This window comes from Megascapheus bottae, chromosome 5, assembly GCF_031878675.1.
Source record: "Megascapheus bottae isolate mThoBot1 chromosome 5, mThoBot2.hap1, whole genome shotgun sequence".
NCBI classification, from domain to species: domain Eukaryota; kingdom Metazoa; phylum Chordata; class Mammalia; order Rodentia; family Geomyidae; genus Megascapheus; species Megascapheus bottae.
Window position 1 is genome coordinate 45,103,262 of NC_143513.1, and position 24,423 is coordinate 45,127,684.

Genomic DNA, 24,423 nt, shown 5'->3' on the forward strand with positions numbered 1-24,423 from the left:
TGAATAATCTGCTAATGATAGGTTACACAACTACATAAAAGCCTCTAACATCCTAAGGGGTGAAATCCTCCAGTGAGATTTCAGCACCAAAGGTAATTTGGAAGGAAATCACACAAGTAAACCCATGCAGCACTAAATCCTGGCTTCCTTCGAAGTTGGCCTCAGCAGACTAAGGGAAGCCAGAACATGAAGGAGTCAGCACAGAAGGCAATGTGTGCCAGGTGCTTCCCAGCATCTCGGAAGTGCAAATTCAGCAGGCAATATAAAACTCCCTAACCGTACCTTAAATGCTGGTGTATAAATCACAATAGACCTCTTTCCTTGAGAGTCTATATGAAGCTTCTAGGGATGTCAAAATAACAGTTACAGTCAACAATGAGTAGTGAGTATTAAGACTACTTAAAAATTTAAAAACAGAGGTTGAAAAAGAAAAAGAGCCTCTTTGTTTACCTTTTTGACAGAACTTTTAATTTTAAACTCAGTAGGAAACAAGGTAATGGCTACAGAGAGCAAGGTAGGAGTATAAGAGGTTTATTACAAACCAGTTTCTTTAGTCTTATACATAGGCAGTTGAATTTAAGACAATTTTAAACCAATGAACATAATGTTCATGAACAAATAACCCCAAATGTGGAATAAATTCTATTTTCCCTCATAGTCCCTAATTTTTTAAATGTATGTTACATAAATATATCAAAAGTCTGAGTTACAGAGATAGTATAATACAGTGATATTTTCAAATATTTTTCCTTTGGCTGTGCAAAATGGGAAATAGTACACTACATTAAAAAGAAACACATCACCACTGCAACAATAATAAGATAATGGCACTTTAAAATTATGCCTTTCACTTGCTTCATAAAGTCTTAAATCTCAATTTTAAATGCAGAAAGCATACACTTTCTATCAGATCCAGTGACCCTGCTGCAGGCATTCTCATTCAAATAAAATCTAAAACTTTGGTGTGAGGTCATTAAACTATTCCTAGGGCACCCTTTTACTCTAAAAGCCTCTGTAAGCCATTGAAGTTCTAATTTGAATAATTGCATTCCACCTACATAAATTCCCTCTGTAGTTTCAACTGTATGCAATATCAGTCTTCATTTCCTGAATTAAATTAATGTCGTGTAATATGGTGCTTCTAGTAAAAAAAAAAAAAAGTGCATCTACTTTCATAGGTAACCTTTCAACAACTGGTAGAAATGATTCATGTGCACCAGAGGGGAATAGGTCAATATGAATAATCATTAACCAGCAATTTGTGCCAGTATTCATTGTGTGCAGAGCATTGAAAAGGGGAGAGAGCTCATCCAGTGAAATGGCTGCACCTATATAGCTTTATTCAAAAATCCAGTGTTTCATAGACTGAATACTATTTTCCATTGAATTAATCCTTGTATCATTAAAACTTTGTTTCATGTATGACTTACCTTCAGCTGAGACTCCCAATGTTTGATCATCCCATTCTTCTACTTAGATACTTAATGAGTTGTAAATTGGTACTGGAAAACCCAAATAACCTAAGCGAAGAACCACTGAGTAGTGGTCAAAAAGTAAAGAATTATTTCTGATGCTTCTAAGCCGTGGTACATGACAACCTTAACTGTTACAGAGAGTATTCCTCTTCACAACAACAAATACTGGAGTTGGAGTTTTCTTCCCAGAGCTGGGGCTCAGTCAGTCAAGCTATGCTCTACTTTCAGCTTTTCTTTTTTCTGATTAACTAGAGATAAGTCTTGCAGATTTGTCTGCTCAGACTGGCTTTAAATATTCTCAGATCTCAGCCTCCAGAGTAGCTAGGATTACAGTCATGAGCCTTTGGAACCTGGCTCAACTGGAACAATTTAAAGACAATAATTTACTCCACTATTCAAAAGTTGGACAAAATCCTCTGGTCTAAACTTGTACAGTCCATCAAAGCTATATATCTCAATGATATTTTCAAATATACTAAAGTGTTACTAGTTACTCTTCAAATTCTATTTCATTAATCTCCTTTTAAATAATTTCACATGTAACTTATAGTACCTAATGAAACCATAAAAGAAATAATTTTCTCAGTGTCAAATTCAGAAAATATAAACCTAACCATAACAACTATACACTTTCTTTTAAGAATATCCATTCCATGAATAAAAGTATCCTTTCATTTGGGAAATATCACCAGAACTTCACCCCCAGTTCTCACAGAATAATGCAGTTGAAACAGATATTCTCATTTTCTCACTGATCATTCAACTTTGACAGAGGTAGGGGCCTATACATGGTAAAAGCTAGACCAATCATAGTACCTGGAGCCTGATAGCCAAGTTGATCTGTCTATCTGTAAAGATAAGAGCATGTGATCCAGGTCGAAACCATCATAGTCCTTCTAGAGTAGAAAAAAAACCCTAATGGGGACAAGAGACAAAATTCACATACCCTTATCCACAACCTGCTAGCCACCAAGAGTCTCTCCTCCCTTGTCAACAGTGTATGGAAATTGGATGCCCTTTATTTAACCCCATATGTCTTTGAAAGAAAATTCCACTAAGAGAAGACACCATTACATCTCCAAGGACCAAATGATTGTATCTGTACTCTGCTGATTTAATCTTACATGGGGAGGAGGGAATCTCCTTAAACAATGAGAATGCAATTCAGTTAAAATACCATTTTGATACCATAAATAACAACAACAACAAAGAAATACCAAACCTCAGACTAATCCAACTAACTGATAAAAATGCCTGTTCTTTTCTCTGTCAGTGAACATCCCAAATGTGCCCTTGTCACTTCTCTTGGATTTTTCAAACTCTTCCCTCAGGTTATAAGGACACTGTGCATGTTACGACATGAAAGTTGTCAGCATCCATGTTCCCTGCCATGCAGAGAAAGCTGGTCTGAGAGATCTTTGCCAAGATGCAAGCTCCAGCACAACTTAGAAGAGAAAACTGTACATCCCGGTAGTATTTAAGTTGTTGTCTCTGATAACTGTCACAGTCTGCCTTCCTTATAGGAACATAGTAAGCCTTTCAATAAATCCCTTTGTATACCCGTTAATTCAACTGATTTTCCTATAATCAGTAGGCAAGGGAATTCTAGATAATATATATTCCTGGTATTTACGAGGAAAATAAATTTGACTTCTTAGGGATAAGGGATCCAGGAATACTGCAAACAAACAAAAAAAAATTGTGCATGTGCAGATTCAAAGCAGAAAAAAAGCTTAGATCACTGCCTCCTGTCCCTTTCACTAAGAATTTCTCTCCCCTTCAATCATTTTGGTTCTCAGAAAGAACAGGACAAATCAATAACATAGGATCCTAAAAGGATTCCTTTGCAGAAGATGGCATCATTTAGAAAATTTTAGTCTCCATTTACAATTCTCAGGGGAAAAAAAAATCCAGCTACAAACTCAGAAAACTACTTGATGGCTACAGCTATTCATCTCTGCTCCAATTATACTAGCACAATATTTAAGGCCTTATAAAGAAGTGTAGGATTGGGCATAATGAAGCATGCCAATTAATCCTAGCACTCAGGAGTTAGAGGTAGGAATATACAGAGCTTGTGGTCATCCTGGTAATAGCAACTTGAAGTCTAGTATCAGCTACATAGTAAAGCTCTGTCCAAAGAGAGGGTAGGAGGGAATGAATTTAATAAAGTGAAATTTGAGTTCAAAGCCCTGTAAAACTTCCCCATTCCCAGTACAGAAAAAAATGAGCACTCTCAATGCAAGTGCTTGAGAAGCAACGCACCATGTGCTTTAAAGAATAAAAATGAATTCATTTTCACCTGCATGGATGCTCCTTCCACTCTTGCCACACAGGCAACCCGATCCAAGAAAGTCACTGCTACAGGCACAGCCACAAAGAAGCCTTTATAAAAGGCCTTGAAGTATCTCTTCCCCCATCCTTGCGCCTGTGCCATACCTAGATAAACAAAGACAAAAAGGAGAAATTAGCCTCAAGAAAGGAGAGAAGTGTACACACACAGGAAAAATAAGAGTTGGACAGGGTGCCAGCTCAGTGGTAAACCGTGTGGTTAGCATACACATGGCCCTGATTTGATCCTCAGGACTAAATAAGTAAACAAATAAATGGAACAGAAAATGGAAACCTTGTTTCCCAATATATTTACCATTCAGCTCTATAATCATTAGAATAACATTTTACTTAGAGTCCCAAAGGTAAACAGATTAGTTCACATTAACTCTTTTTAGTAGCTCAAGCCTACTAGGCAACTTCAGTGGAAATTTATCAATGTACCAACACAAATTCTAAAAGTAAATCTTTTCCTATTGCTTACATTATGGTAGAGATGCATAGAGTCAGGCCCCCTAAGAGATATTTTGGTAGGGCATGTGCCTACCTAGCTGAAAACAATACCAGCCCTTCTACTGTGTGCCCTTACCAAAACCATGTCTTCACCTTTTCCTATTTTATTACAAAAAAAAAAAAAAAAAAAAACGCAATGTAATGGTACTGTTACCTCTGCCCACCAAAGTTTTCTGTTATCCATTCCCCTGGCTTCCTTTTCTTGAGCACTGACTCAAGAACTCCTACATGATCAGCGTGCACACTGACAATGTCTGGTTTATGACATGCCATGATGGTGATGTTCTGCTGGCTGGATCACTGCTTGCTCCTCTAGTTCCATTACCACTACATTATAATCCATCCCCTTCCCCACCAGCATTATGACAACACCAGGAACTGACTAAGCAAGGTAAAGTGGAAAGGGGCAAGCAGAATTCCTGGAGTTGTAACAGTGTCTTCCTTGAAAAGCCATAAAAAACCAATCATTTATGAATCTGTCTGACCTTCACTTCTTCCATTTACTAAGGAAAAGGGTGATTGATCTGAGCCTAACTTCAACTTTCTACCATTTACACAGGACACTGAATAGTTTCTCTCTTTGCTTCAAGTCTTCTGACTCTACATATAGTGCTTGACAAATCATGATTTGGCTTGGAAAAAGTGAGTAACAGGAGCAGCCATCTTAAGCTTTAAAATTAAAATGTTTTCTAAAGATATTAAAGCAACAAAACAGAAGAATCCTCCATCCCCAACAAGTAATTTTATGGTCAAGGTGATGTACAGAGGGGTTACAGCTACATATGTAAGGAAGTGAGTACATTTCTTGTGGAACATTGTTACCCCCTCCCATGTTTTTCTCCCACTTTCCCTCCCCTCAGGATCTTTTCCACCCCAAGTTGTAAAGTTCATTTCCAACACATTGTCTTGAGAGTATCACTGTTGTATTGGTACTCCTTGTCCTTTGTCTCAACATATATTATACTGATCCTAACATTTACCCAAACTTGTAATCTTATATAACCAACTGAAACAAATGTAACTGCAGACGAACTTTAGAAAATAAGCAATTTAAAAACAGGTTTTCATTCCAACTCATCTGCCAAACTATAATCTTAAGTAAAATTGCTCAAGAGTCCTCACATCTGGTACCCAAGAAATGTTTTTGGCCCAAGGTGCTAAACGTTTTTACTAGCAGCTTCAACCATGGCACTCCTAACAGGAAGTTTGTTAGACATGTTTCATTCATGCATTCAGCTTTACATGGAGCCCCTAAATCAAACCTATGTCTAATCAATGACATCTTCCACTTAGAACCAAATATGTTTATCAACTCCTTTCATACATCATCACAGATATTTAATATACTTTTTCAAATGGACTGTTTACAAAGGTCGCATGTTTTCATCTCCACGACTTGGCAATGGAAGAATAATAATTCTGGCATGTTTATAGGATCAGTACCTTCAGGATGAAAAAAATAAATACAAATTTTCCTCAACATGAGATTTAATTAGCTCAATCTCTCTGAAAATAATTCTAACTAAAGGTTCAGCAAGTCAAATATCGTGCTTTAAATAAATATAAAGGTTGTATGACTCTCAAAATTTTAATTTTTAAGGTTTCCCAAAATATAAATAAATGAGTAACTCCAAAGATTACAGATAGCAATATCTGAATCTGCAAATAATTATTGTTTCATGTACATAGAAAAAATCTGTACATAGCTACTACATACAGCTCTAAAGTACACATTATTTCCTCACTTACCAGTGGGAGAAATCAAGTTTATTTCAGAGTCCCACACTAATGTTAAATCATATATCACTCCCAGATAACAACTCCAGGGCAATGTTTCCTAAGCCTGTCATAACTGACATGATTATAAATGCAGATCCTTACTCCCAGCCATATCTTTAAGATCTAACTTCCTAGGTGATTTGAGTAATCAAGCAAATAGAAAATACTGCTAGTTAGATGTTTAAATGTCAGAATAATTACTCTCTCTCTCTCAAGGCTTATTACTGTCTCAAAATGGGAATGAGAGAAAGGTAGGGAAAAATTAGCACCCTGAATGCCTCCATATAGCCACCTTCAATTTGTCCTCTTACACAATTAACAAAGTGTCTGGAGAACAAACCTTGTTCAGAAAATAAACAATGCCAAATGATTGGCAGAGGACTATGTCTTTGCTCCTTTGGGGGAAATTCAATCATGCACCAATTCACACACATCCTGTGTCATTCATTCTCACAAGCAGTATTTATTAAGGGCCTTCCCAAAGCAGGGGTAGGCGCCACAAGCTCATACAGTGGTGATCAAACCCAGCCTTTGTCTCTGCTTTCATAAATTCTTATAATCAGTGACAAAGATCAATCAGATTAATCAAGTACATATAAGTTAGGTTATATAAACTGCTCTGAGAGAGACACAGAAAAGTCAAAGGTCTCTGAAAGAGATTGAACAAAAACATGAGTAAGCCTAGATGAAGGTTTGCAAGGTCAGGAAGGGTATTCCAGATAGTAGCAACTTGGTAAATTCTCTGTATATCAGGAATGACTATGCTATGATGAGTAAATGGGAGCTCATGGGGGTACATGAAGGGTAAGAGCCAGAGCAGGTAAAACTTCATAAATTTTATGAGAACTTGATAGTAAATGAGATGTAATTTTTTTAACATATGTGAATGATCGCCAGGTGCAGTGGCTCACACCCTTAATCTAGCTACTCAGGTGGTTGAGATCTGAGGATCACAGTTCAAAGCCAGCCTGGGCACTACAAAGCTGTGAAACTCTTATCTCCAATTAATCTCTAGAAAATGGGACTCATGGGTAGGCAGTAGCCTTGAGCTCAAGAGCTCAGGGACAGCGCCCAGGCCCAGAATTCAAGCCCCATGACCTTCCCCCCCACAAAAAAAGGCGAATGATCATAACTAAGTTTGTAAATGATCACTGGAACTGAATGGCTGGACAGCACAAAAATGGACATAGAGAAAATAGATTATTCTCATGGTCCAAGAGAAGAGATGATAGTAGATTAGCCTGGGAAATACTGAAAATGGCTTTAAATGGACAGATCTGACATAAACATTTTGGAGGTTAATTTGACAGGATCTGGGAATAAATGGGCAATGGCAGAGGGAGGGAAGGAGATCAGAGAGGAAAACATCAAAAGGAAATGCTTGATCTGTCAAAGCACTTGTATTTTGTCATTCCCTGGGAATATATTCCAAATCACACACGTACAAAAACTGTTCCTAATTCAATTCCTCAAACCTCTATTTAGTCTAAGTATAAGGCTATTCATTACTCTTATAGAGAACAAGCATATGTGCTCTGTGTCCTCAGGGAGATACCATGTGCCAAGGAAAACTGCCCTGAAACATTTCTCAGAGGAGGTGAACACTGAGAAGGGTGCTGGCCCTGCAGCAAGAGAACCCAAGCACTGATTTCATCCATCTAAAGACTGTCAGAAAAGGCCTTCAGAAATAGAATGTGGAGGTGAGACCTCCAAATGTAGGCAAAAAGAGGAGCATATGTGAAAAACTAGGGGCAAAACACAGCATGGTTATTTAAGCCAAAACAAGTTCATTTTCCATGAAGCAAAATTAATTATATTAATGTTTAACTCAGAAAGCATTTATCAAGTGGCAAGCACTGTTTGTAAGAGCAGAAGATATAAAGACATATATATGGTATAACATAATATTGTCTATGTAAATTTATATGCATCTATGCAAGTATTTTTTTTGTTTTTTGCCAGTCCTGGCTTGAGCTCAGGGCCTGAGCACTGTCCTTGGACTTTCTCAAGGCTAGAGCTCTACCACTTGAACCTCAGCCCCCTTTCTGGCTTTTTTCTATGTATGTGGTATTGAGGAATTGAACTTGGCTTTTCCTGCATGCTAGGCAAGCACTCTACCACTATGCCAAACTCCTGGCCCCTCTATGCAAGTATTTTAAAGGAATATTTTTGTTATAGTTTTAACTGCTAAATACCATGTATCATACGCGTAATTGTTGCTGTAGACTATGAAGAAAAACAGCAAGCATATCAAAAATTTAACTGGTTACTTTTTTAGTGATTAGGGACATAACTAATTCCTTTTGTAAACTTCTCTTAATTTCTAACACTTTAGTGGTCTATAATGAAACACTAGCTTTCCTATCACAGTATACAACTCATACTTTCTCAATCCAGTCTCTACTACTCTAAGAAGAACCAAAACACTGAGTAAAATCCCTCCCTGTTTAGGTAGCAATCAACATATTTAACTGACTATAATGTTTGTATGCAGCCATTTAGCGCTATGAAGGAATCCAACATGGTTTTAGAAACTTCAGGGACTTCAAACATTTGTTACTTTTACACCAAGATCCAAAAAGGAAAGAACAATGTGTTCTCTTTGCTGTTTGAGCTGTGTATACCCGGAACTTTAACAAACTAGTGATGGATTCCTGCAAGACAGAAACTGGGAATTCTTGCTTTTGAATATGAAAATTCAAAGCTATCCCAGGTACAACATAGCATGCATTAGCAAAAGATAAACAAAGAACAGAAAAAAAAGGATTAACATCAATTGTATTTTGCTCAACCACTCTGGAAAGCAATACCAAAGTTCCTCAACAGATAAACATAGAACTTCTGTATGACCCAACAATCCCACTCCTTGGCATTTACCCAATGACCACAAATCAGACTGCACTGAAGCCACCAACATAACCATGTTCACTGCAGCATCATTTACCGTAACCAAGATATGCAATCAACCCAGATGTTCTCCCCAGTAAATGAATTGATCAAGAAAATGTGGTATGTATATACAATGGAATTCTATTCTCCCATCAGAAAACATGACACTGCCCTCATCATAAGGATATAGAAAATCTTGGAAAAAATTATACTAAGTGAAAACACAGGCTGCCTGGTTTCCCTCATTTACAAAAATGGCAATGTGCTTATAAATTTACAAACAAACCCAATGAATAGTAAAAGACAACTAATTACACTTGAACTGGATTAATTAAATAGTACAATAAACAATCACACATTTTTTAAAAAATAAACTCACATTCCCAGAATTTTGAGCCTCCCATATTTCCAATTCTGGGCTCTTTTATATACTCCCATTCCATGCACTCACCAGGGTGGCCAGGAAAGACCCAGGCAAATTCCCCTGACCCCAAAACTAGTCATATGATCATGGACTGAAACCCTTACCCAAAATGAATCCTTTCTCCTTTTAAATTGTTTCTCTCAGATATGCTGTCACAGCAAGAAAATGACTATCAACAGTCAAGTTACCAATATGATCATTTAAAAAAATATAATCTGAAAGTGTCTGTTCTTTCAGTCTCATTTTCATCGCTTACAGCATTGCCACTGTCCCTTGAACAACCAAGTCAGGGCAGGAAAAGAAAATGAATAGTACATTTCTATATCAAGTCACATAAAATCAAAACTTGAAAATTCTATGTTATTCACATTTGGGTAAAGTTAATGCAGTTCCTTATCTTCAGAAATTACCAAAGAACAGTTCGGGTGAGCCTCTCATCCACATTTTACATGTTTAAAATTGCCAAAATAATAAGCACCCATATACTTCAGCTATGTCTGATTATTTTTTCTTTTAGCAATAATAATGAAGGTGGCCAGGAATTTGGCATAGTAGTAGAGTGCTTGCCTATCATGCACAAAGACCCGGTTTTGATTCCTCAATACCACATATATAGAAAAGCCAAAACTGGTATTGTGGTTCAAGTCATAGAGTACTAACCTTGAGGAAAGCCCAAGGACAGTGCTTAGGCCCTGAGTTCAGTCCCCAGGTCTGGCCAAAAAAAATAATAATTATTATAATTATAATAATGAAAGCTTAGAATCATCCATGGCAAAACGTAATCCTTTTTGTCAGTCACCTTGTTCTTCTAGCAACTTACACATGACACTTAGGATTAAAGCATTGCTTCTGAGGATATTATTTCTTAAGTAGTTAAGCACATCTGGCTCATTGCTCAAGTAGTTAATATTTTAAACTAAGCTTTTGAATTTGGCTAAAATCGTATTTGTCACCTAGCATACAGCACCTTATACATAGAAGATTCTTGATGATGCTGACCTCAACCACATAGCAACCCCCACTGTCAGCTCCTCTCCTTCCCATACCAATATACTGTGATTTCATTATGCATGAATTCATCTAAAATCCATTTTTGAGTCTGGCTATATTTCAGCTTATCCAAAGTTACTTGTCACTTATCCATAACAACCTGGTAGATAAATATGTCCCAGGTCTTCCCAATCACAAACACTAACAGTTGTGAGGTGTGGAACATTTAAAGGTAAAAAGAAAGCAACAAGGCACCTTATAAAAAGATGATCTCAAGGAAGTAAAAGGTTAAACAGAGGAAACTATTAAACTATGAATATCGACAATATGAGCACACAAACCCAAGAAAATTTGACATGTAATTCATGAGTCATACTCTATAAATGTACAGAGACTACATATAGAATAATCCTAGTTATAGCTAGGGATGACTGTGTGATGTAGAATAGGCCAGCATCATCTTGAAATATGTGCCTGGAGTTTGTGTTTGAGTTGTGTTTTTATGCTAGACAATTTAATAAAAACACAAATAGACAAAGCTACAACTCCTCTCCAGGAAGATTATAACACACGATCACTCTCCTACCTCTTTCAATAATTTTTTTTTCAGAATACCCTATAAACAGACTGAGCCATGGGAAAAAAAAATAACTGATGAACTGGAACAAATTTGCTTCCACTGAAACCAAAAAATACGTAGATTAAATCAAACAAGTTTTTGCTTCTTTTATATTATAAAACATGAGATAATATATTATGCATTCATTTTTATTACTACAACAAAATATGTTGGCTTGTGGTTCTAGAAAGGCAAAAATCTAAGAGTCTTATCTGAGGTAGCACAGAGTATCAAATGGCAAAAGATAGGGAACATGAATGTGTATGTATCTTCCAGTCATCCTCCCTCACCTTGTAAAGACATCAGAGTTCAGTCAGGAACAATGACAATATGGAATTCAAATTACTTCCTAAAATTGACCTCCAAGCACCAATATCCACTTCCTTAATACCTTACAATGGGGATTAAATTCTAGTATGAGCTTAGAGACAAAAACCATATTGAAATCAAAGTATGCTATAAAAACAGACCGAAACCTGGGGATATAGTTCAGTGATAGAGTGTGTAGCATGCAAAAGATCCTAAATTCAAGTCCTGCTCCATACAATAAACTTTTTCTTTTCTTTTTTTTTGCAGGAAGGGGCAGTACTAGAGACTGAAATCCAAATCTCCAATCCCTCTAACAACAGAGCCACACTACAACCCTCTTGCTTTGCTTTTAAATAGTTATTTCTCTGCTATCCTGACAAACCTTGGACTGAAATTCTCGTATCTCCACTCTCTTAGCTGCTGGAGTTCCTGCTATGCCAAGGGGGAATTAAACTATGAAAAAATGGAAAGAAAAATAAAATAAATTTAGTAAGTAAATAATACAGATAACTGGAAATTTTTCAAATGTAAGTCGAGCATCAATTCCCTATATTCCAACTAGTTAACATAGAAATTTTCACTTGAGGGGCCGGGAGTTTGGCCTAGTGGTTAAAGTACTTGCCTAGCATGCACGAAGACCCGGGTTCGATTCCATGGTACCACATACATAGAAAAAAAAGCCGGAAGTGGTGCTGAGGCTCAAGTGGTAGAACTGTAGCCTCCTTGAGAAAGTCCAAGGACAGTGCTCAGGCCCTGAGCTCAAACCCAAGACTGGCAAAAAAAAAAAAAAGAAATTTTCACTTGAAAGTTCTCAAAATGGAAGAAAAAGAAGAAAGATTTCAGAATTGAGAAAAATAGTGAAAAAAAATTTAAAGAGGAAGCAAAATGGTGTTAACTACAAACCATGTGTTATGTTCTAGAAAAGCTCCTTAATAAAGGTCAAAACTAATACACGGATGAAGCTTAAGGGTCCTTTGGCTTGAACCAACATCATCTTTAATTAAAAAAAATAATAATTATAATTCAGGTACCTGGTGGCTCATGCCTATAATCTTAGCAACTCAGGAAGCTGAGATCTAAGGATCACAGTTCAAAGTCAGGCCTGGCAAGAAAGACCCTGAGACTCTCATCTCTAATAAACTACCCAGGAAATGCAGTGTGGCTTAAGTTGTAGAGCACTTGAGCACTGTGGCTCAACTGGTAAAGCACTAGCCTTGAGCACAGGCTCAGGAGCAGAGCCCAGGCCCTGAGTTCAAGACCCAGGATTGGCAAAAAGAAAGAAGGAAGGAAGAAAAGAAGGAAGAAGGAGGAAGGAAGGAAGGAAGGAAGGAAGGAAGGAAGGAAGGAAGGAAGGAAGGAAGGAAGGGAGGGAGGGAGGGAGGGAGGGAGGGAGGGAGGGAGGAAGGGAGGGAGGGAGGGAGGGAGGGAGGGAGGAAGGAAGGAAGGAAGGAAGGGAGGAAGGAAGGGAAGGAAATTATAATTTTCCATTGGTAAACCAATGAACATCTTAATAGTAATAGAGTAAGTTAAAATTAAGATTCAGTTTTAAGTGAGAAACACTGAAAGGCAACCCAATTTCAACAAGTGTAGAAAATAAGACACTTGTCAGAAAACAACTAGGACATGAAAATCCATAAAGGCTTCCTGAGGCTTTAGGAATGGCTAAACATGTAAATGTCACCATTTATACATACCTTTCCCTTTGCCTGAGTAGAAGAACAAGGCTAGTCCAAAAAGGTAGTCAATTTATTTTATTTTTATTGTAAAGGTGATATATAGAAGGGTTACAGTTACATAGATCATTCTTTGAACAATGTCACCTCTTCTCTCGTTTGCTACCAGTTTTCCCCTCCTGACCACACAGACCCTCACAAGTTTTATAGTTCATTTTCAACATTCCAACAAGGTAATGTGTTTGTACTCTGCAGAAACAACAAAGCACCAGGGGAAAGCTGGGCTGAGGGTGTAGCTCAATTGGTAGAACATCTACCCAGCATGTTCAAGACCCTAAATTCAAAACCCAGTACTTTCAAAAAAATAAATAAATAAAGGAAAGAAACTCAGTGAAGTATTGGTAGGCCTTTGATCTGCATCTGGATCTGATAAGCACAATAGCTACATGTACTGAACATATAAAATAACATTTATTGAACTCTAGGAAGTGGAAACAAGTTTTTTTTTTCCTTTGTTGCTGTTTTGTTTTCATTTCCTTTTTTCTTTTTTGTTCATTTATCTGTTTTGGGGAGGGTATTGGGGAAACAAAAATTGTGGGACAAAAGGTGAACTAATACAGCAGTAATACTTACTAGACACTACATGAAAAATGAGCTCAACTTATGGGTGGGGATTAGAGAGAAAAAGTGTGAGAGAATGAAAGGGTAGCATTGTTCAATTAGAAATGTACTCTTCATTGACTTATATAACTGTAACCCCTTTGTATACCACCTTCAAAATAACAATAAATAAATGAAATAAAAAAGATAGCAACTTTAAAAAAAAAAGTAAGGTAAACAATAAAAGGCAATGTGGAAACCCCATGTAACACAATTTCTGAAGAACTATCCATCACTTGCGCTGCTTACTTGTGTTACCATTCACATTTTGGCCTACTTATCTAACATTGCTTTCTGTTCTTAGATACTTGCCCTATCTTACAATGGTACAAAGGTCACATAAGAGAATAGTACAAAAAATGTCTTTAAAAAAGAACATGGTGGGCCAGGAGTTTGGCCTAGTGATAGAGTGCACACCTAGCATACAAGAAGACTTGGGTTCAATTCCTTGGTACCACATACATAGAAAAAAGCCGGAAGTGGTGCTGAGGCTCAAGTGGTAGAGCTGTAGCCTTGAGAAAGTCCAAGGACACTGCTCTTTTGAAAGTATAAGGAAAGGCACAGAAATGTGGGGACAGAGGGTGAACAAATGCAGCAATAGCACTCAATGAACACTGTTGAAAATGAACTATACAATTGGGGCTGGAGTGGGAGGGAAAAACTGTAAGACAGTAAGACAAGGGGTGACATTGTCCAAAAAGAAATGTACTCTTAATTGGGTATAGTGGCTCTCACTTGTAATCTCAGGAGACTGAGATCTGAGGATCAAAGTTCAAAGCCAGCCTGGGCACAAAAGGACCTGAGACTCTTATCTCCAATTAACCTCTAGAAAATGGGAAGTGGGGCTTGGCTCAAGGCTATGGTGGTAGCCTCGAGCTGAAGAGCTCAGGGACAATATCCAGGCTCAGTTCAAGCCCCATGACCTACCAAAAAAAAAAAAATACTCTTTACCTGACTTATGTAACTATAACCCCTCTTTACATTCCCCTTATAATAGCAATTAAATTTTTTAAACAAAAAAAAAAGTCAATTAGGGCCATGAGTTTGGCCTAGTGGTAGATGCTTGCCGAAGACCCAGGTTCAATTCCTCAGTACCACATACATAGATAAAAGCCAGAAGTAGTGCTGTGGCTCAAGTGATAGAGCTCTAACCTTGAGAAAGCCCAAGGACAGTTCCCAGGCCTGAGCCCAAGCTCAGAACTGGCAAAAAAAAAAATTAAAAATTAAAAAAAGTGAATTAGATCAACTGAATTTCCCATCAAGAAATTAGGGACTAATAACATGACTTTTCCTTTGATTGAGATTGGAATAGAAAATAGGAAGTGTTCTCAAAACAATCTAAGCCACTGGCTCCCAAAAGGACAAAGATGGACGTGAAGGTCACCAGGTAACTAGCAAACTGGGCCATCCCAGCACCGCTACTACCCTTTATGAAATAATAAACATAAAAATTAGAAAGACAGACTCCAGCAGCAGGGAAGCACATTAGGGTTCTGATTAGTCTGTCAAAAATAAAACCTGTCCAAACTATAGTCAGAAGATTTGGAAGGCTGCCTACAGCCCATGTATGACAGCTGCAGGTCCACAGGGAGCTCAAGCAGCAGTGTTACAGCCTCAGTGATGAAAAGACGAATGTCATTTCAGGGGAAAATAACAAAAAATTCATTTGGAATGAATGGCTGAGGTCCTTCAAACTCAAAAAACACAAGTGCATCTTCACATATACATGAACATATAAAATGGCAATGAAGGCCAAAGTGGCACTATACGTTAAACAAGTAAATAAATATATCTAAGAGTCCAGAGTTACAAAGAAGCCCACATTGTGTAGCCTAGAGAATGAAGCAGATGGAGCATAGCACTATTCCAAACTCAAATGTCTGCTCTACAGAAAAGCCAGGGATTATAATGAGTGTCTGATGAGTATTGCAGCATATGGGTCGGGTCTTTAATCTAGATTGCTCCCTACACATAAATGTTTTCTTCCAATTTTGCATATTTGCCCATGTAGAAGACAATGTTTAAGATACCTGCAGATGTTTGGGGATTTTTGTGTTTGGTTTTTTGGTAACATTGAGGTTTACACATCAGCAAGCTTCTTGCTTGTCCAATTTGCTTGCTCAGTGGTTGAGCTATGCCTCCAGTCTGGCTTTTGGAGATGGGCTTTGAGCTGGCCTTGAGTCACAATCCTGCAGATACTGAGTTCCTAAGTAGTTAAGATTACAGGTGGGAACCTATACCAGTACCTAGCTAGCTTAGGGGGAAGAGGGGTGATTGTTCATGTTACTAGGGTTGGCTTGCTAAGTAGGTGTTCTACCACCACTCTGCCAGCCCTTATTGTGCTGGTTATATTTGAGATTAGGTCTCTCTTTGTGTCAGGGGCCAGTATGGACTGTGATATTCCCATTTGTACTTCTCTTCATATTGGCTAACATGTACCAGCATACCCAGCCATTGTGCTTCCTTCATAAATTGGGATAGCAGGTTGTACCATCATACCCAGCTACTAGTTGAAATGGAGATATAATTTCCAGGAGTGAGATTGCTGGGTCACAGGGGAGCTCCATTTAGGATCTTATGTAATGAAATGTATCAAAATAAACTCCAAGAATTGGAAATAAGAGATTCTTATCATGTTGTGTATGTAGTTATTTCTATTTTTTTCTTTCTATTTTAGTTTTCTGTATCCTTTGTCATCTACATAAGCTTATCTGATTCATGGAAAGGAAAGGGAATCACAGAAACAGCAAAATAAAGGGTGAATTAACATGATACTCACTAGACACTATGTTGGAAATCAACTTTATAAGCTGGGGGGAAAGAAGTGGGGTGTGGTGAGTGGGAGAAAATGAGGGAGGGGGTAATGTGTTTAAAAAGAAATGTACTCAGCTGGGCGTGATGGCTCATGACTGTAATCCTACCCACACAGAAGGCTGAGATCTGAGGATCAAGGTTCAAAGTCAGCCTGGGCACAAAAGGACCTGAGACTAACAGATTAATCTCTAGAATAGCAAGTGGGGCTTAGCTCAAGGGTAATAGGGTGGTAGCCTTGGGCTGAAGAGCTCAGGGACAACACCCAGGCCCAGGGGCAGGGCGATAACCTTGAGCTGAAGAGCTCTAGGACAGGCCCAGGCCCAGGCCGAGTTCAAGCCCATGACCCACAAAAAAAAGAGAGAGAAATGTACTCATTATATTACTTATGTAACTGTAACACCCTGTTCATCACCTTGAAAGTAAAATTTTTTTAATCCTATATGGAAAAAACAAAAGGGACAAAGGAGATAGTTTTAAGTGGTGGAACATTTGCCTAGAAAGTAGTTATTGTGTTTGATACCCAGTACAGAAATAAAGAGAGGAGGAGGAGAAGGAGGAAGAGGAAAAACAAAAGAAGAGGAGGAGAAGAAACTTAAGGAAGAAGGAAAGGTGAAACATGTGTGGGGATGGGAGAGGAAATCTAGAAGGGAAAGTATAAGGGAAAAGGTGACATTGTCCAAAAGAGGAATGTACTCTTCACCTGACCCTTGTAACTGTAACCCCTCTGTATGTCACCTTTATATAACAAGTTTAAATTTTAAGAAGAAAAGAAGAAAGAAAAAAATGGAAAGGGAAGGAGGAGAACATAGTTGAAGTTTATAGAGAAGAAGAAGATGAAGAAGAGGAAGAGGAAGAAGAGGAAGAAGGAGAAGGAGAAGGAGAAGGAGAAGGAGAAGAAGAAGAAGAAGAAGAAGAAGAAGAAGAAGAAGAAGAAGAAGAAGAAGAGGAAGAGGAAGAGGAAGAGGAAGAGGAAGAAGAAGAAGAGGAGGAAGAGGAGGGGGAGGGAGAGGAGGCGGAGGGGGAGGAGGAGGAGGAGGAGGGGGAGGAGGAGGAGGAGGGGGAGGAGGAAAAGGAAAAGGAAAAGAAGGAGGCAGTAGCTATAGCCCCTATGTTTCAGGTACCAAAAAATCGTTTTAATTCATGAGTAATTTTTATCTCTAAAGAAAGAGTTTTTCACTTTTCCTTGAATATTGTAGCTGTATATACAAAAGTTAAATGAATTAGAGACCCAGGAGACAGAAAGCATGTCAATTTGAATATTTCAAATATATTTTTTATTGGTTATCACTAGTATTATTAAATAGCTGACCCTTGCAGCTTTATTAGGAAACAGATGACAGGAAATTAAGCCTAAACATCATTTTAGGAAGAAGAAAGAAACCCATCCCAAAAGAAAAGAGGAAGAGAATCAGAGCTCTTTCTTTAGTACTGACTCTTTCACATCAATAAACATTTACTGAATACCTGCTAGATGGCAAACATCATAGCAGTTGTGTACTGAAAGAATAAAGATGTATCTGTGTGTCTATGAAGATACTGAACAGTACACATGGTTCTTTTGAATTATTGTAGCCTTGTGATGACATTAAGAGGGCCATAAAATAAAATAAAGACAAATTTTATAAAGGAATGAGGAAACTGGGAATGTTAGAGAAAGATAAACTATACAGTATTTTATACTCTCTGGTAATGCTATATCAGAAAATAACTTTTATCACCCAAACAGCTGCCCCAAGGTCAATGTGGTAGTTAGCCAAAGTGCCCTCTACTGAGAAGATGCACACATTTCCTATAACATAAGATTAACTGCTCAAATTTAGCACACAGCACTAATTATGATTTCATCCCTTGTCTCATTACTCCCACTCCCTCATTAACACATCAGTCATCAACTAAACCGAGCTAATGCAATTTCTAGAATGCACTATGCTGGTGTTAAGTCCCTGGGCTCATACCCACATCCTTCCCACATCATTCTTTCTACCTTCCTTTGTTGGGGTAAACTAATTCATCCTTCAGGTTAGTTGTCATTATGCTAGGAAGTATATTCTGATTCTCTGAGTTTGAATTATCTGTCCTTGCTATTAATAAAATCCTAAGACTTCCTCTAACATAGCATTTATCATATTTTTTCCCTCATCCTTTCCCCTAATCAACTGTGAATTCTATAAGGGCAAAGACTCAGTCATTGCCATATTTCAGCATCTTACATTTAAGTATTTAATGCTTAATAGTTTTATTGAAGAAATTAATAAATCATTTCCAGTACTTCTTTACTTAAAATAATCTTTAAAAACTGTTTTGGGCTGCGCGAGGTGGCTCATGCCTGTAATCCTAGCTACTCAGGAGGCTGAGATCTGAGGATCACTGTTCAAGGAGTAGGGTAGTAGCCTTGAACTGAAGAGCTCAGGGACAGTGACCAGACCCAGAGTTCAAGCCTGGGGGGTAGGGAAAGAAGCATAGCTACAGTTACACAAGTAACGCTATGTAGATATAGAGACAAGAACGTGCATACCTGTAAAACTAGAACCTTCAATATGGAGTGTCAAATGAGTGTGGTTAGTGAATATCAGAGTAGCTTGGAAGTGGAAGCAGGCCCTCAGGGTGAGAAGGCTCATATTAAGATTTCCTACACTTAGGAGCACTGTCCTTGGGCTTTTTCAAGGTTAGAGCTCTACCACTTGAGCCACAGCACCACTTCCAGCTTTTTCTATGTATGTGGTACTGAGGAATCAAACCCAGATCTTCATGCATGCTAGGCAAGCACTCTACCACTAAGCCAAACTCCCAGCCCCTGTAGCTATGCTTTATATACCTTATATCCAATGATTATAAAAGCCAATTTGAAATCATTGTGTCATATATTCCATTAATTTAAGTGACAGCCAGAGAGAAATTAATGACCAGGTCAGAGTGTAATGTATGCCAACAATCTACCTGATACCTCCAGCACGTGTCTCTTCCAAAGAATCAAGTGTGCATTCTCCTATGAGGCTATACCTTTGTTTCTCCTCTCAATTATACTGAGTACCAGTTAGAAATCAGAAGACTTGGATCAAGTCCTGTACATATGAAAGAATAAGCAACTAGAATTGTCTGTTTGAACAGACTATTTCCAAGGCTCTTAGGAGACTAACTTCAAGTTTTTACCATCTATGAGAGAATGACCCCACCTTTTCAGTACTAAAATCATCTGTCTTCTGTGACATGTTCCCTCATCATCATAACTGTGCCTGTGTTGCAACTTTATTTCCAATTTCTGCTTCCAGGTCAACATACTCATACAGTTATATTCACCTATAATGACAACATTGCTAAATTTCTCATCTTCTCTTTAACGCCTGTGATGATTTGACCACAATGCATGTCAAGTGGTTGATTGAGTAGCACTGAAAAAGGTACCCATATAGAAAGCCTTCCTAATTTGAACAACAAAGACAAGTATGAGTCTATTTGTAAATAAGAAGTAACGAAAGAAAAAAAAAACAAAACTAAATTATTTTCATGCTAGGCCACCAAAAAATTATTTTCATTTTAAACAACAGCCTCGTAGAAACTTACTTTTATGGTATCATCAACATCAAATAATATTGGTGTCACAATGGCTGTTACAGTAAATGGCTTAGAAAGAAAATCCAGTAACAATTTTGATAGGTTTTGGTGAATATATGAGGTAGATAAAAATCTGTGAGCCATACAGAAATTTGAAGCAATTTAAATTAATATCAGTGTTGAACAATGAAGTCTTTTCAAAACTAATGTAGCTTTGTTCTGTGAAAACAATAAGCATACACCCAAAGGCCATTCCTCAACCAAGACATTTGTTATTTAATTAGTTAAAATGGAACAATTTTACCTTCTCATAAAAAAGTCAGAATAAAATCACAAATGAAAGGTCAGCTCTAAAATTAAGATGTAATTAACAGAATTTTATAGGAACTACTTAAACTGTTTTATTTGCTAGCCAAAATTAAACCAACGTTTTGCTATATTTTGGCTATTAAATTCAACACAAATATTAAACAGTCACATTATTTTTTTTCACTTTTGGTACAATGAGATTTTATTTCATTCTTAATATAGACTGATTAGCAATGAGTCAAAATTACTCTTCTGAACATTATGATCAAATCTACAAACTCTAAAGAAAGTATTAACTGAGAAAGGAAAAAAATATAATTTTGTGAAATCAATGAAATAGATATTTCAGATTAGTCAGGTGCTATGGCTCATGCCTGTAATCCTACCTATTCAGGACGCTGAGATCTGAGAATTGCCATTCAAAGCCAGGCTGGTAGGAAACTCCATGAGACTCTTACCTCTAATTAACCACCATAAAGCCAAAAGTGGAGTGGTGGCTCAAGTGGTAGAGCACTAGCCTTGGGCAAAAAAGCTCAGGGCAGCACCTAGACTCAGAGTTTAGGCTCTAGAACTAATAAGGAACTGGTGATACTTAAAATATTATATCATTACATAAATAGTAATAGTAAAATGTTTTATTAATGTAATTCATGTCTTCTCTATATTTATCCTATTTTAACCCCCATTTTAAAAACCTTCCTAGGGCCACACAGACAGTAAACGGCAGAGCAATTATATATTTAAGCTATGCTAGCTGCCTCACTACTCCCAGTAAACACAGGCAGAATGCACTGCTACTGCATCATTTAGAAACAATTTTAATTTTTTAATATAAATAACAATCAAATTTGCTATGTAAAACATAAGTGTCTATCTCATTCAAACAGAAAAAAGGTTCGAGTACTAAATCTATATGCAACATCAATTAATAGAAAAAATGCAATTAGTGCTGTCTTTGGACTTAACAAGTAATGAAAGTTCTTATTATCCTGCGCCCTTTCAGACCATTCAATTGCCTTTTCGATTTTGAAATTTCAATGCTGAAACAAAAGGAGGCTTAAAGATATGTGCATTCCAAAACACTGTGCCCTTTTGCAATTTCACATCTACATTTATTACCTATATCTTTAAACATTAAAGTAGGATCTAAACCAATTCAACTCTATGTATAAAATGTAAAATTAGACATGCCAGAAAAATCAACGTGACCTTTCAAGTACAACATTTCCCACAATCGTTTAGTTAATACTACAAAAACATTTTACAGTGTTCAAAGCATAATCTTCATGTGTACTATTTTCAGCAAATACAGAACAAAGTATTTTAAAAAGCCAAACCATATTTTTTAACTCCAATGCAATTCAGTTTAAACTACCATTTTTCTGCAGCAGTTGTCTTACCAACTGAACATTCTCAATCACATTACTACATTTTACTTATCAAATAAAGAGTAGATATAACCCTCACAACCACACCCTCTAATTCATCGAATCTATCAGTGTAACAAAATGATGCTCAATATGCCCAAACTAATTTGATGACAAAAATATTTGTTCTTAAGTTGGGAATATAGTGCAATTGTTAGAATACCTTTTCATCTACCTTAAGTAGATGATTTTGAACTTGGCTTTTAACTCCAGCAACACACACACACACACACACACACACACACACACAGGGTGGGGGGGCTGGTTGAATAGTATGTTTTCCAGGAAGATTCCTAAGATAAAAATACTCTAAACAAACTGCCTTCTCGTTCATCTTTTTTAGGTAAACAAGCCCATTATATTACAGCACTTCCCAACAAAGGATAGTGAAGAGAGTAAGAGGCCAGTGAAGTTTCTATTTCTATGTCTGGTTACAGTACTAGACTCCTAAACTGACTTCTTAGAATTGTTGTACTTAGCCACCTTTGTGTCAAATAAGGTCCCTTCACAAAAGTTCCTAAGAGCTACTCTCCTAACAAATTGTATATTCATAATTTTGATGATGAGGGAGGGAATAGACTACAGGTTCAGAACTTCTTAAAATCTCTAATACAGGGGGCAAGGCAAAATGACAAGATTAGATGCAGCAAGCAAGAGGGTGAATTCCAATCTACAGAAAAGTAGACCATGGCCATGACCATGTGCTGTGTGTTCCTTTGTTTAAGGTCCTAAGATAACGATATTTTCTAATCAACTCTGAAAAGAACCAAAGCAATTTTAAAATCATATACAAATCATAGTTAAAAATAATTTTAACTAGGATTACAAGCATTTAAGCCAACAGCACCTGGCCCTTCCCCCACTTTGTAAATAAAATAATTGAGAGTGGATATACATGGAGCTCCAATATGTGCCATGTACTCAACACTTCCACTCTTTACAAAAATAATGAATGCCAGAAGCTCTATCAGAAGAAATGAGAAATGGCAAACAGAGAGGGTAAATGAGAATTAATATGGTCAAAGTCCTATATTTGCAAATAGAACAACAAAATCTACTTAAATTGTTTTGGGTAGGTAAGGAGAAATGAGAGAAAGGATAAGTTTGGTAGGGAAACACTATATGTATGTATATGTGCAAATATAATGAATGGCTCCAGTCTTGAACAACTAATATATGTTTTCAAAAATCACTAAAAATTTTTCATTCTTAGTTCTCCACTTCATGTGAAACATAAAGTTTCTTTTTTCCTGCTTGGAAGGCTGGGTATTAAATGTCATAAAGAGTTCATGAAATATTAGACCACTTAGTGAGGACCCAGTTCCACAAAAGGGATATTATTATGTCATCCATCAGTTCGTTTCACTAGTATTGCTTTTGGCTGTTACAAAGCCAAAAGCATCAGTAGAAAATGAAAATTGTTCACTGTGTGTTTCTCAAGATTGCTTATTAAATATTTTCTTCTCATTCTCAATATCAAAAATCAGATCTCATCCAACAGAAATTTTTTTTCAGGTGAAAATTTCATTTTCATTCCATGTCTACCCTGGGTTTAGTACCTCAATAGTCATCTTGACATCTTTTAACATAGGCTAGTCATCATTCTGCCTTTGGATATATGATTTATTTTAAATACATTTTAGCTGGGGACCCGTAACTCATACCTGTAATCTTACCTATCCATGAGGCTGAGATCTGAGCATTGTATTATGGTTCAAAGTCAGTACAGCCAGAACAGTCAGTAATTCTTATCTCCAATTAACCACCAAAAAACAAAAACAAAAACAAAAAAAAAAACAGCAGTGGAGCTGTGGCTCAAGGGGTAGAGAACCAGCCTTAAACAAAAAAGCTCAGGGATAGTTCAGGCCCTGAGTTCCCACGCGCATGTGCGTGCACACGCGCGCGCGCGCGCGCGCACACACACACACACACACACACACACACACACAGAAAATAAACTTTAAATTAGTAGAAATATAAACAGCAATATTACAATATAATAAAGATGTCAATGGTACTAGCAAGAAATGACATTTATACATTCATTTGGAACTAAGCACTATAGTGCATTCTCATTTTGAAAATGTAGTTTTCTCTAACTCAATACACTATGTAACTGAACATTTCTTCTAGGTATTGTAAACTGAAGGAACACTATGATTGAAACCAGAATTGTATTTATTATTTCTCCTGCCTTAGGAACTCAACTTCAAAAAGCTATTTTTATTATTTTCCTCAGAATCTTTCTTACTTTACCTCACCCTAGTGACTTAAATCACGCAGAAACGGATCATAAGAGCTTTAGGATCTGGCCTTTTCTTTCCATAAATAGAATATGTAACTCTCTCTGTTCAGAATGAAAGAATATAACTCATGCTTTTCAAAAAAGGACTAATATCTCAAGCTGACAACTAGATAATGAATATTATTATGAGCCAGGCTCAGGAGCAGAACATCCCAAGATCTTCATAAGGAGACCCAGAAGGTTTGATCAATGAGATCTACTCCGCTGAAAACAAAAAACAAAAAAAAAATTTTTGTATTCAGATATGGCTAACCCATCTTCTCAGGAGTATTTCCTTATTTGCTAGAAATCAAGATTTTCCTTATTACTTACACAAAAAAACTAACAAAAAGCATCTCAAGTTGTAGATAATAA

At 37.1% G+C, this 24,423-nt stretch overlaps 1 protein-coding gene across 7 annotated transcripts in view; it reads right to left on the reverse strand.

The window, feature by feature from the left end:
• The window catches only part of Immp2l (inner mitochondrial membrane peptidase subunit 2), an 833,574-nt gene that overhangs the window by 751,062 nt on the left and 58,089 nt on the right, over positions 1-24,423 (reverse strand). For 6 of the 7 annotated variants that reach the window (XM_090333043.1, XM_090333044.1, XM_090333041.1 and 3 more), the window contains one exon: positions 3,778-3,914. In XM_090333043.1, coding sequence (XP_090189169.1) covers positions 3,778-3,912 — 135 coding nt within the window. In that variant the 5' untranslated portion in view covers positions 3,913-3,914. Of the gene's footprint in view, positions 1-3,777; positions 3,915-4,473; positions 4,626-24,423 lie in introns of those variants that run through there. The other variant, XM_090333042.1, reaches the window with a different exon arrangement.